Genomic DNA, 14,409 nt, shown 5'->3' with positions numbered 1-14,409 from the left:
CTGATTACTGCTTAATCAGGTAATCATTCATATTCCTGAATTACTATTAAATAGCTGTTCCCACTGAAACAATCAAAAAAAAAAAAAAAACTACATCTTTGGCCTGTTGCATTAAGCCAGTTTCAGTTGCTACCCAGGTAAGTTTGAGATTAGTTTGAGCAAACTGTGTTTTTTCAGGCTCATGAAGATGGATTCGTCTTTAGCAGGTTTCATTGCCATGATAACTTACTCTACATGGCTAACTGGCTCAACAACCTGCCTGCAGCTTCAGCACACAGATTTTGTGATTTGTCTGCTATAAAACAGTGTGTGCCAAATATTTATTTATTACTTGTGAGAGCAGATGCCACGTAAATTAATATTTAATACGATAACTTATTATTTGACAGCATGCAAATGTATGTGTACACAGAAGAAACCTCTGTCTAGGCTCTGCCCCGGTATACAGTTTGTGTCGGGCCATTTATTAGTCTGGCTGTTTAATGAGAAAGATATTAAATGTTGTTGCAATTAACTCTGTAATAATCCGTACAACTGTATCATATGACTATTATTCTGTTGCGCGGAGCTGAGTAAGAACTGATGACAGCACGGCTTGATCTTTGGTTGACTAATCAGCGGAAAGGGGCGTTTTATTCCCGCCCATGTAGAGATCATGTGGAATATTCAAGTTGTTTATCCATTTTGGTTTATCCATTTGGCAGATTAGAACAAAGTGTGATGAAAACAAAAGTAAAAATATGAAAAAAAAAAAAATCATGAGAATGGTTGAATACTTGATAAATGCACGGTTTCTTTGTTTTTCCATTTAGAAGAGTAAAATGAGAAAACAAATTTTCCGAAGGTACACGGACCATAAGCATACTGAAGATTCTGTCTCAACAACAGTGCTGGATAAAGATTAAAAATAAAAATAAAATAAAAATAACAGTTGCTACTGTGGGGACTCTTTCAGTAACTAAAGATAAGTAACACACAACAGCTTTTGACTGTTTGAATTGTCAAATTTAATGATAAAACAATCTTTTGTGCTATATAAGCAGTTTTGTTTACAATTTAGACACCAAAAGTTACAAACATTACTGCTGTGTTCATAATACAGTGAAAATTACAATAATAATGGATTGATTTAAGACATGACACATACAAATTTAAGTGCTAATACTTCTCAAAATTCCAAACAAGTCAAAGTTAAAAGCAATTAATGGCATATTTTGTTAAAACAAATACATTTTTTAAACATTTAATAGGCTTTTATTCCTGTAAACTTGTTTCCCCCTTGCTCCTGAACCATGTAAAGTCCTTGTAAAAAGTGCTTTAAGATTTTTAGGTCTAACAGTAATATTCAGGTAGGAACTATACAGAAATTGAATAAACTAATCAAATGTAAAATAACAATGCACAGTCTTCACTATATAAATTAAATACAGATGAATCATTATTAAAGATACAAATGTTATTCAGTCAAGAACAGTGTTTGATTTCCCCTTTTTCGTTTGTTGGATTAACATTTATGACAGACTTCAGCTTGTTTATTAGGCTGCTGTCACTGACACATCCTAATTTCTCCCAACTCTTTTTGTCATTTAAGAAAATTGGCTTTTTAACGTAATTTTGTGTGTTTTGTTGGTTCAGGTTTGCAAAAGAGAATTCAAATGCGGCTTTCTGTGTTACGCGTTTAGGGTTGTTTACAGAGAGCCACTTCACAGAACAGTATCGAATTGAGTTTTCTTGTTGAATGAGAGCGCGATCATATACTATAATGCTAGCCAAAGCATGCAAAAAAAAAAAAAAAATGCTATTATTGGCTATTTTGAAAGTGTTAAACCTAAAAAAAAAAGTATAATAATATAAATCACAAAAGTTAACATGTTAATTTGTGACAGCATATATATATATATATATATATATATATATATATATATATATATATATATATATATATATACATATATGTGTGTGTGTGTGTGTGTTTGTGTTTGTGTTTGTGTACAATAGTTCTTATATTTTCTTTTACAACAATCATCACACAATCTGTAAAACAACTGATCTGATCGTTATTGGATTGATTACTACTGAGAAACAGGGATAAAATACATTTTGTGAGAAAAGTACAACATTGCATCAGAACAGGCTTTACAGATTAATCTAAAATTAATCATTGATACATAAACTTTTATCTATTAATTGTCCAAAACATTATGCAATACAGATAGTATCCAATCCAAGACCTCCAATTCCTGCTGATAATGAAGTAGATATTCATAAAACAACTCCATACCTAAATATAACTAAAATCCAATTAAAATCACAGATTCAGTAAATTTCCATTAGATTTGTTATGTCCTGGTTTATTGCAGAAGAGCGCATTAGAAGCTTTTGGGTTCTTGCCCCTGCTCTCTGCCACCAGGACCACTGCTGCCTTCACCTGAACGAAACCTGGTGATCACACACACACACACACACACACACACACACACACACACACACACACACACACACGAAAGTCAAGGATTTAATTAAGTTCAAGTTAATTCATAACTGATAGAGGTTGATGAATTATTCAATGTAGATGTTAAAAATAGACTCAAAAGTTTAGTAATTACCTGCGAGACATTCTTGATAGTCTACTCCACATTCTAAAAAAAAAAAAAAAAAAAAAAACATTTAACATTTGAGATTATCAGCCTTAGTAAAACAGTTGATGACTTTGTACTTTCAATTACATTGTTTACTTAATGGGTTATTGTTATATTTTAACGTATATAGGCCTACCGCATGTAGGCCTATGCAAATAAGTAAACCATGGGTTTAAGAATTTAAAGTGTGATATCAGATTATGAATAACCAGGATTAATTGTTAACTCTGAGCACAGTATGAGCAGTGTGAAACCTAAAATAAGATAGCCCAGGATTCCATTTACTTGGGGTTTAGAATTGCCCAGGGTGAACTATAGCCCCTTTCACACTGGGTAGAACTTAGTTATAGGAACTAGCCACCAGGGTGGGTCCCTGGGGACTAAATGTTCCCATTTTCCTGGTTGCATTTGCACCACCATTAGGAACTCTGAAGTGAAGTATGCCACGCTTGTTGTGACTTGTATTTTAACGGCGCAGTGAACATTTATTTTGATGGCACTGAGAACACCAGAGCCTGAGCACATAGTGCTTCTATTCTCCGTATTCATTAGTTTACAATCTGTTTAACAGTCCTGTCTAATACGTTATTAAATAGAACTGTTATACAAAGAAGTGGACAGTATATGAAAAAGTATTAGCATTTGCGTGTGGTTGATGTCCAATTTCGCTAGCTGACCAGAAATACATAAGCCTGTTTCTCTTGGTCCCCTCAATGTTGCATTGGATTTTCCCTTAGTGGCAACTACTCGATCAATATAGAGATTATGTCTGTTCCCCGAACTAGGAAATACAAAAAATTGAATTGATGTTTAACAATTACAGATTTAAAAAATTATAAAGCTTGGTTTGTTGAATATTAGACCCCTTTCTACAAAAGCCCTTTTTTAAGTGATATGATCATGATGACCTAGATGTATTCATGACCTAGCTAAAATCAGATGATTATACTTTAAATTAGTTTACCCCCCAAGATAACTGTTATAAACATGAGTCTTGTCCGAATGGCAAAGGGGGAGGTGTTGCTGTATTTTAAAATAATATTTCCATTATTACTTTACTGGGGTTCAGGTATAATACTTTTGAAGTGATGGTGCTTTATGTAACGTTATCTAATGTAAGTGATTAGACCCGTTTGAAATTTGTACTGGATACTTTGGGGCTTTGAAGCAGATCATTTTATATGGTAATTTTTGATGGTCTCTGTAGCCCAACAGGAAGTTAGCTATAATAAGTTAGGCATAGATTTATAAGCAGTTTAGTGCTATCTGGTTGAAATAAATTTAAAAAATAATTTAATTTAATAGATATTATAACCACTAGATGGCATATGCCAATTTTTAAACAGGGTTGAGCAAACTCTTATTGTTGCAACAAAACTGTTCAGATATAATGACTTCCTTTGCATTTGGATATATATTCAGACATGTTCAGTTTTAGTCAGTTTTGTCATTCTCAGTGTTTTTGTGCGTGTCTATTTTACTTTCATTGCTGTGTAGTGTTGCCTGCATTACAGGATAATACATCTCTCAGTATCTTTCCCCTATCTATTTTACACTCTTGCTGGTTTAGAGTTTAAATCATTCATTGCTGTCTGCAGTTGTCTGCATTACAGCATAAGAAATATTCTTTAATATCAGTTTGAATAACAAATCAAAGGCATATAACCAGATCATTTGTGGTGCCCTGATAGGATAGTTTTATATAATTACTTTATTTATAAGGGTTAATAAAATATAAAATGACTTTAACATAAATATGTCACGACACACATGAGGAAGACAGTAGATCCAAGTGCAGTGAGATATTTATTGGGTAATCCGTGAAACATAATCCAGTCCAGGCAAGTGTCAAATACCATACAAGCAATCAAAACGAGAACAATGAACACAAGGAACAAGCAGGAACAAACCAAGAAGTGTGAGACATAACAAGGACTCCGTAACAAACATTAACACAGACAGGGCATATTTACACACAGAACTAACAAGGTGATGGGAACCAGCTGAGTGCAATAATCAGATAAGTGACAGAACAGAATGCTGGGAAATGTAGTCTAATGTGAATGACACCGTGAGAACGAGGACCTCTAGTGAACCCCAGGGAAACACAACCAGACACTGTGACAGAACCTCCCCTCTACGGAGCGGCTACCAGACGCTCCATGACAGCAAACAAGACAACACAAGAGTCCAAGAGGAAGGTGGAACGTGAAAAATCCGAGGGAGGGATGGGAGGGCCAGGACCATGCAGGGGAACAGGAACAGGGGGTGATGGCTTAGCCGGCGGCCAGGACGAAGCAGACAGCTCATCGGGCAGCCCAGGCGAAGCAGACGACCACTCGGGCGGCCACGGCGGAGAATTTCCCTCGGGCGGCCAGGGCGGAGACTTTCCCTCGGGCGGCCAGGGCGGAGACTCTCCCTCGGGCGGCCAGGGCGGAGACTCTCCCTCGGGCGGCCAGGGCGGAGACTCTCCCTCGGGCGGCCAGGGCGGAGACGACCCCTCGGGCGGCCATGGCACCGGAACAGACACCACCGGCTCAGGAACAGACACCACCGGCTCAGGCACTGGAACTGGCACCACCGACTCAGAAACAGGAACTGGCACCACCGACTCAGAAACAGGAACTGGCACCATCGACTCAGGCACTGGAACTGGCACCACCGACTCAGGCACTGGAACTGGCACCACCGACTCAGGCACTGGAACTGGCACCACCGGAACTGGCACTGGAACTGGCACCACCGGAACTGGCACTGGAACTGGCACCAACGGCTCAGGCACTGGAACTGGCACTGGAACTGGCACCACCGGAACTGGCACTGGAACTGGCACCACCGGCTCCGGCACTTGAACTGGCATCACCGGCTCAGGCACTGGAACTGGCACCACTGGAACTGGCACCACCGGAACTGGCACTACCGGAACTGGCACCAATGGCTCAGGCACTGGAACTGGCACCACCGGCTCAGGCACTGGAACTGGCACCACCGACTCAGGCACTGGAACTGGCACCACCGGCTCAGGCACTGGAACTGGCACCACCGGCCTTAGGCTCAGGAACAGACACCACCGGCTCAGGAACAGACACATTGTCGAAGGCGGCCATCTTGTCAGGGGACACAGGCTCGGCAGGCGTGACGTGAACAGGCTCGGCGGCGGCCATCTTGAACCTCCTCCAAGCATGTAACACCGTCAATGAGTAGAAAAGGAAGACTACCTTCTTGACCGTGGCAGGAGAGATGACGGGTAGTTCTGGGATGGTCTCTGGGATAACAGCGGACTGCACTGGGACGGCTTCTGAAACAACCGCATGCTGTACAGGGACAGCCTCCAAAACGACCGCACGCTGCACAGGGACGGCCTCTGAAATGACCGCATGCTGCACAGGGACGGCCTCCAAAATGACCGCACTCTGCACAGGGACGGCCTCTGAAATGACCGCATGCTGCACAGGGACGACCACCGGGGCGTTGGGGAGATAAGAGGCCCTTCTCCTCCTCCGTCCTTGATGGCGAGGTGCAGCCTCAGTACTAGACGAGACCAGCGGCGAGGACTTTGAACTGGACCGGACCAGCGGTGAGGACCTTGAGCTGGACGAAACCAGCGGTGAGGATCTTGTGCTGGACGGAACCAGCGGCGAGGATCTTGTACTAGACCAGTCCGGCGGCTCCGGATCAGAAGAATGGCAAGGTGGAGGACGGTGTCGTGGAATTTGTCGACCACCTCCTCCCCTGCAACCTCCCCGAGTTCCGGAGAACTTCGCCAGACGAGTCCCCAGAAACGACTCACCATTTCTGATGGACGAGTTCGCTGAAGCCTTAGCCGCTGCTGCTTCCTCAGTCTGCTGGGCCCATAAGGCAAAACATTGAAAAATGTTTAGTCGAGGCGCTTCCTCCCCGACCTGCGAACCTCCTCTCTGTGGTCCCCTTCCTTCCCCATACACAGAAGAAGGGTTACGGAATCCCGAACTGCTGGATCTATTCATTGTGACGGAGTCCTTCTGTCACGACACACATGAGGGAGACAGTAGATCCAAGTGCAGTGAGATATTTATTGGGTAATCCGTGAAACGTAATCCAGTCCAGGCAAGTGTCAAATACCATACAAGCAATCAATACGAGAACAATGAACACAAGGAACAAGCAGGAACAAACCAAGAAGTGTGAGACATAACAAGGACTCCGTAACAAACATTAACACAGACAGGGCATATTTACACACAGAACTAACAAGGTGATGGGAACCAGCTGAGTGCAATAATCAGATAAGTGACAGAACAGAATGCTGGGAAATGTAGTCTAATGTGAATGACACCGTGAGAACGAGGACCTCTAGTGAACCCCAGGGAAACACAACCAGACACTGTGACAAAATACTTCTGAAAGTACAAAATTTTGTGATGCAAATGATACATTTACAATCATTTAAAACTGAACTATGACATCCTGTCACATGCAGTTCATCTAAATTTAAATGATCTCATGGATGTGGCTGTTGTGGTTCACGGTCATAGTGGCACCAGCTGGCTGCAGTAAATGTGGAGTATTCAAGTAGTCTTTTTTTACGTTTAGCCGCTTTAAATGCATATTGCCCGTTGTTCACAGTTGCCTTGAAATTACCCAAAACATTAAAGTTCTGAAAGATTAATGTTTAATCACGTTTTAAAATAACATACACCTACACTAAACCCTAAACCTACCTGAAAGTGTTAACAAAAGCAAATGCGACATAAAAACGTAATCATAAACATTGCAATTTTGCTTGCTTTTGAACTTTGAGTTCTTGTATCATGTCTTGTCTTTCACAGGATTCGTATTCGAGCTCTCCGTATCACAAGTACAATTCTGTACCAGCTGAGCTACTGAGCAAGCTTAGTAAGTCAGTAAAACTGATCATATGGAGCTGGTAAAGTAATGCAAACTCCAAAATATATTAGTTTACAAATCATGCACTATGGTAAAAAGTGTTTTGAGGTCATAACATAATTGTGCAAGGAGCCGCGTGAAAACAAGTCTTTATTAATCCATTATCCTGTAATCATAATTGTGTGTGAAAATGATTACAAGTGATTGCTGTTTTATTGCCTCTAGTGTTCATTTCTTTTAGAAACTGCATTGATATGTATTGGTATGTATTTTGCGTTTTGCCACAGGTATGTTTTTCCAATGAGCCTGTGTTGCAAATGCAGGCTGTGGTCAGGATGAAGTTTGTCCGATATGCACAAAATTTGGTATGGTCATTGATGATGTCATATAGAAAAAGATCATACAAAGATCTCAAAATCATACTGTCACTGCTGGAAAGGGTTCAAATTTGCAAAATATACTGGAAAACTGAAGAATTGCAGGCCCTGAAGGTTTTTCTGATAAAAAAAAAAAAAAAAAAAAAACACACAAAAAAATAAAATAAAAAAACAACAACAAAAAAAAAAACTTGTGGATCATCTCGGTAATGACACACAGTATTATTAATCAAATATGTAAACTTTTGAAGGGTGCAATTTTGATAAATTCAGCCATTTTTTTTTCTTGTTGACTACATATAAACATATTTTATGTTGAATATCTTATTCAGGACAGTACTAAATAAAAAATAACATGTATTTTGTATGATCCCTCTTATTTTGTTAAAATAATTAATATTTAGCAAATTCTGCAAGGTGCATGTAAACTTTTAAGCATTACTGTATATGAGCAATATCACACGAGTAGGGTTTCACGGCGTGCTGATATATAGCCATATTGTTTAAATACAGTTTAACTTTTAAATTCAGTTAAAAGTACAAAAACAGCACTGGTTATAGTAGCTTTCAGGAATAAAAATATGAAGTTATGAAACTATACCCTTATCCCAATAAATTTTCCACAATATATATATATATATATATATACACCTCAGGTTTAAACACCATCTACACAAGAGTCAGTGGCAAATTCCCAAAGGACTGGCTAAGATAAAGCTGTTCACGGCCAAGTGCATGAGCGCTGAATGGCCGCTGATGGTCTGAACCTCAATATCCGAAAAAAGTCGAAACAAATTGTCAAATATGCTCTACGTTAATATAAGTTGCATATTTGAGGTCTAAATAACTCCATTTACCTAAAAAAAAAAATCCTCTTAAAACTACAATCTGTGACACAACAACAGTAGTATTTGTAAAATTATAGTGGTTTGCTCGTCCACCATGTCACTCTCTGTGAAAAATGTTGCAAGCGGAGTGATACAAATGATACAAATGGTGGAACGGTTCCAGTGCTAAACGCATACATGTATCACACGGCTGGAAAAGGCTCTCATTAGATTTGAGAACCAGAACAATATCAATATATATGCTAAAAGTTTTCGAGAACACTAGTATTGATAGCCTAACTCAAAATTCACGGATTCAAAGCCACATATATTAAAATCAGACTGAGGCACTATAATGTTCCACTCACCCATTGTCGTTTCTGGATTGGAGTTCTGCAATGCGATTCCTGTGAAAGATTTGAGTGATTTAAAACAAATTATTATAGAAAGATATTAGAATTTTGTAATGCAGTGTTTCTCAACTCCAGTCTTCGGGAGCCAACTACCAGAATACTTTAAATGTCTTACTAATTAAAACACCTGATTCAACTCATCAGCTTCTTGGTGTGTTAAACAGGAAGACGTCTAAATCATTCTGGCATGTGGGTCCCGAGGACTGGAGTTGAGTAATACTGTCATAATGCTTTCTCAAATGCTCACAGATAAGTGCAGGGTTTATAGGAATATACAGTATATATATATATATATATATATATATATATATATATATATATATATATATATATATATATATATATATATATAATATCTATATCAGTCCTGCACCAATTTGTACATGAAAAGTATTTTCTGGGTGCATAAATTCAGTTTTCAAAACATGAAAAAGAAGAAGAAGAAGAAGAAAGAAACCGCACACCAAACAAATGCATAGTTAAGAAAATTTGTATTTTAGTGAAGACTCTCATATAAAGTGAAAACAGAATACCGAAGAGAATTAACAAAAAAGTGAATGTGCACAAAAAGAAGTTCGTCTTGGACTATCTTTACTGCTTAAATCTTAACATTAAACAACTACTTCTTTTGTCTCTTAATATGAGAATCTTCATTCATTTATTTGGTGTGCTGTTTCCTTTTATTGTGTGTGCGTTTTAAAAGAAACCAATGATATATCAAATTAAGGAATTTCCAAAAATATAATTTTTTTAGGAATACATTCCTCATAGTCAGTGATATTGTGCTTAAATCAGATCCAGACTCACTTGTATCTCTTGACAATGAAGAAACACAGTAATCCAACCAAAAGAGCAGCTCCAAGACCAGAGATGGTTGGTATGAGAATGTCCCTGAGAGTTGCTTGTTCTGGTAAAAAAAAACAAATCACTTAATTACAAAAAAATTAAATCACTTATAACAATATATACACAGTATAGTCTTATTGTTATACCTTTCACAATGATTTGGTGAGTGGCTTGCATTTCCCCCTTAACACTCCCGTGGTACTTGACTGTGCATGTGACAGAGGAGTGATCATCCTCTTTTGTTGGGGTGAAGGTAAGGATTGACTCTGCTTCCCAGTTTCCATGACCAATGTCCTTGTAGCTCATGAGGGTTGTTCCAGCGTGGCTCCAGCTGAGAGTGGGCTGATGGGACGGACAGGTGTGACGGACGGAGCATTTGAAGATTACAGGTTGACCCTCTTTCACAGACATCTCAGCCAGCAACTCTGGTTTTGATGCTTGCTCTGTACATATATTTTGAATGACAGAACACATATTTACCATAGTAGAGACTAGCTTATTTAAAATTATTTTGTCACAAAAACATAATTTGGAATCTTTCCATTTTTTTTCCATTTATTTATTTATTTATTTTATTTTTTGCATGTTTTCTTGTTTTGTATCCTGTAGGGGTTGTAAATTACAGGTTGACAGCTCAAAAGCACACTTACCAATCATTTTAATTGTCACACAGTTACCATCAAAGGAGTACTTGTCTTTTTTAGACGTCTCTAATTCCACCCTGAAACAGTACGGGCCGTTGTCATGGTTTTTGACATCATCAATCTCCAAGGAGCAGTTCAAATCACCCAGTGAACCAATCAGTCTTGTACGACCCTTGAAATTGTCTAAAACCCTTGGAGGATCATTGTTATAGATGTACTCCTCCCATTTGTCCTTCATGTGCCACATGCCTTTAATACGACTGGAGGGCTGTTCTTGAGCAGGGTATTTGAATGCACAGGGCAACACGACACAAGATGAGACCAGAGCATCCATTTTAGACTCTTCCTCCACCTTCCAAACATCACCGAACACGACAGCACAAAGCACTGCAAAATAATAATAATAAAATCATTTAAATTAACAATTAAATTTTTAATAGAAATCTTTAATAGAATCTTTATATAATCACACAAAAATATGTTTATTCATATAATGTGTGGAAATAATGCTTTAAATCCTACCCTGAAGCCAGCAGAGAAGAGCTCGTGCCCATACACCCATGCTTAACTGGACTCTAGAAACTGAAAAGGAAAAACACAGTAAACAAAAAAAAAATATAGAATTTAGTGATCATATTGATGCAAGTAGAATCAGTTGACGAGGTTGCTGGACAATGATATTGTGTCTATAAAGGAATAACAAATGTGATGATTACTTGAATCAAATACAAAGAGAATATGAGATTTCAGAAGTCAGGGAGTCAAGACAGAAGAGAAGCATGCACAAGTCTAACAAGCCTGTGCTTACTAGGTCACAAGCAATAGTGGACAAAGAGAAAAAAGTTACAGATAGATATGGGTCTTGCTTAGGAGGTCAAGCGTGACTTAAATAAAAGTTATTGGGGTTAATACATTTCTGTTCTCTAGAAATATGCAAGTGAGTAAATTATACTTTAAGAGTGAAAGGTCCTTTACATCTGCAAAATAAGATAAAAAATAATAATTTGATACATATGATTCTAATATGAATCATACACTAGATAAAACATCTTGCAATAATCAATAAGCAATCAAACATGATAAGTAATGAAAATTAAGTTTAATAGTGGAACCTAACTGGTAACACTTTATAATAACGTTCAGTTGTAAGTCAATTATAAGTGGTTAGTTAATGATGAACTAATCATTTACAGAACATTCATAAATGATTAGCAAGTGATATACTAACATTTTATGTATGTTTTGTGAATTGTGTTACAAGTCATTTACAATTGATTAGTTAATGATTAACTAATCATTTACAAAACATGACTAATCATTCATAAATGATTAATTAGTGATATGTTCATTATTTTATGTATGTTTTGTAGATTCAGTTATGTCATTTACAATTGATTAGTTAATGATTAACTAATCATTTACAAAACATGACTATGCGTTTCATAATTTTTGAATAAATGATGTTACATTTTTTGTATGTTTTGCTCACATCAGGTGCACAGTGGTTAGACTCCATGTGTTGCAGAGAAGACAGCTGTCTATACCCTCACCAGTCAGCACTTACACTGCAGTACACACTACATACTACACACTACACTACACACTACAGAGGACAGCTGTCTATACCCTCACCAGTCAGCAGACTCAGCACTTACACTGCAGTACACACTACTGTGTTCAACACCTGTTATAGATGTGTAAACGCATGAATAAATCATTTACAACACTTTCTGCGTCCCCTAATCTAAAGTGTAAACTATTCATCACTTGTAAATGTTTTACAATTCATTTGTAGATTACCACTTCAAGAATCAAAAAGGCATAAGATCTACGAATGTTATCTACGAATGTATATGTAACACATTTACAAGTGATGAATAGTTTACACTTTAGATTAGGGGATGCAGAATGTGTTATAAATCATTTACAACACTTTCTGCATCCCCTAATCTAAAGTGTAAACTATTCATCACTTGTAAATATGTTACACATACCTGTTACAAATGATCTGTACATGTATTCAAGGTATTTACAACACTTTCTGCACCCTCTAATTGATACATACATACATACAAAAAAAAATTACATTATTTATTAAAGATTTATGAAACGCATATTCATGTTTTGTATATGATCAATCATTTACTAATCAATTGTAAATGACTTATAACTGAATCTACAAAACATACATACAATAATTAATATATCACTTATTAATAATTTATGAACGCATAGTCATGTTTCGTAAATAATTAGTTAATCATTTACTAATCACTAGTAAATGACTTGTAACGGAATTTACAAAACATACATAAAATGTTAGCATATCACTTGCTACTCATTTATGAATGTTCTGTAAATGATTAGTTCATCATTAACTAACCACTTATAAATGACTTACAACTGAACATGGAATATTTTTCATTTATTTTAAAATGATAATAATATATCAAAAATAAAGTGAGCCTACCTTATTTTTCACCGTGTGACTGATGTGTCTTTACTGACTGAAAGACTGACTGAATTCTGACGCAGACCAGAGATATATATGCTGCCTAAAAAAACAAACAAAAAAAAAAAAAACAGGAAGTATAGTGTGACATTTCTGAGAATTCAGACCTTTATTTAATTTATCATTTTTTCATGCATCCCTTGATCGCTGAGCATCAGAGCGAAGTTCAAGATAATGCATGTTTATGACTTTATCAAAAACAAACAGCAACTTGCAGCTTTAGGTGGGTTCACCAACTAAGCAGAATTTCTCCAGCTGCTTTACTAGACCTCCCATTAAGATATCAATTGTATCTGGCATCTAGAACCAGTCAACACTGAATCTTCTCTGACATTCAAACCCAATCATGTTAAGTCCTCTGGCAGGCCAAGAGACAGAGAAACAGCAGGAATCAGGAGATGAAGTGGTAAAAATGAGCAGACTTTGTCTGACCAGAACAGATTTAACAAGTTATCTTATACAATGGAAAATTACTGTAGCCTAAAAGTAGCCTACAATACAGATTTACTCTGTTTGCTCTCTTGAAGCCGCACACACATAGGCTTGCTATTATGGAACTCAAGTAAGATTACATTCTTAGATCATTCACTACAGACAGCATAATTGGACATTTGGAAAGTAAGATCTTCAGTTGATAGAGGGCAGTGGGTTAGTGCACACAATCTGATATAAAGGACTCATGTATGTGGTCGCCTCAAGGATCTTAAATGGGCTCAGGTTCGCACCAAAGGTTCAAGGGGTGACAGTTTGAAATTAAATGGGTCAGACTAAATTGAAACGAACTGAATTGGTAGTGTTTTATAGCATCTTATGATATATGGGTATACACAGAGCCATAGAGAGAAAGAGTTGGAACACTCCCATAGACCTCCGTTGTAAATAATGGCGGCGCTTTTAACCGCCTACTTCCGGGATTTGAAGAGCGGAATAGTTCCAAACACTGTCATTTTGGCGTTGGACCCCATTCACTTACATTGCTGCGCGTCGAGTTGTTCCAGAGTTAAGTTGTTGAAATATCGACCTCTTTTGAATTGTCAACTGTCTATTTTGTATAAGAGGCCCTTTGCGATGCTTATACTGGTCTTCATTTGTACATGCACAGCTTAATTATTTATATTTTATGTTAGTTGTTTCAACCTATTTTCAAGGACTGCCTGCTAACTTAGCTAGTTAGCTAGCGCGACTTCGTCAGTTAAGAGTTCGGTAATGAATCGCTGCCACCTTTATAGCAACTTTTATTTAATGTAATTTTTTGGGATATACTAACTTTTCATTATGTTTTATT

At 37.5% G+C, this 14,409-nt stretch overlaps 1 protein-coding gene across 1 annotated transcript; it reads right to left on the bottom strand.

The window, feature by feature from the left end:
- Positions 1–1,968: 1,968 nt before the first annotated feature.
- Positions 1,969–13,118, bottom strand: LOC308693465 (sialic acid-binding Ig-like lectin 14). Its single transcript, XM_081370372.1, has 8 exons — positions 13,083–13,118; positions 11,135–11,194; positions 10,619–10,999; positions 10,115–10,411; positions 9,930–10,029; positions 9,078–9,116; positions 2,607–2,639; positions 1,969–2,439 (listed from the first exon to the last, which is right to left on the bottom strand). The coding sequence occupies exons 2-8, from the start codon at positions 11,172–11,174 to the stop codon at positions 2,370–2,372; spliced, it is 960 nt and encodes a 319-aa protein (XP_081226498.1). The 5' UTR covers positions 11,175–11,194; positions 13,083–13,118; the 3' UTR covers positions 1,969–2,369.
- Between the last annotated feature and the right edge of the window lie 1,291 nt (positions 13,119–14,409).

This window comes from Scardinius erythrophthalmus (genome assembly GCF_964197995.2).
Source record: "Scardinius erythrophthalmus genome assembly, chromosome: 7".
Classification (NCBI taxonomy): domain Eukaryota; kingdom Metazoa; phylum Chordata; class Actinopteri; order Cypriniformes; family Leuciscidae; genus Scardinius; species Scardinius erythrophthalmus.
This window is presented reverse-complemented; position numbering and strand designations above follow the sequence as displayed.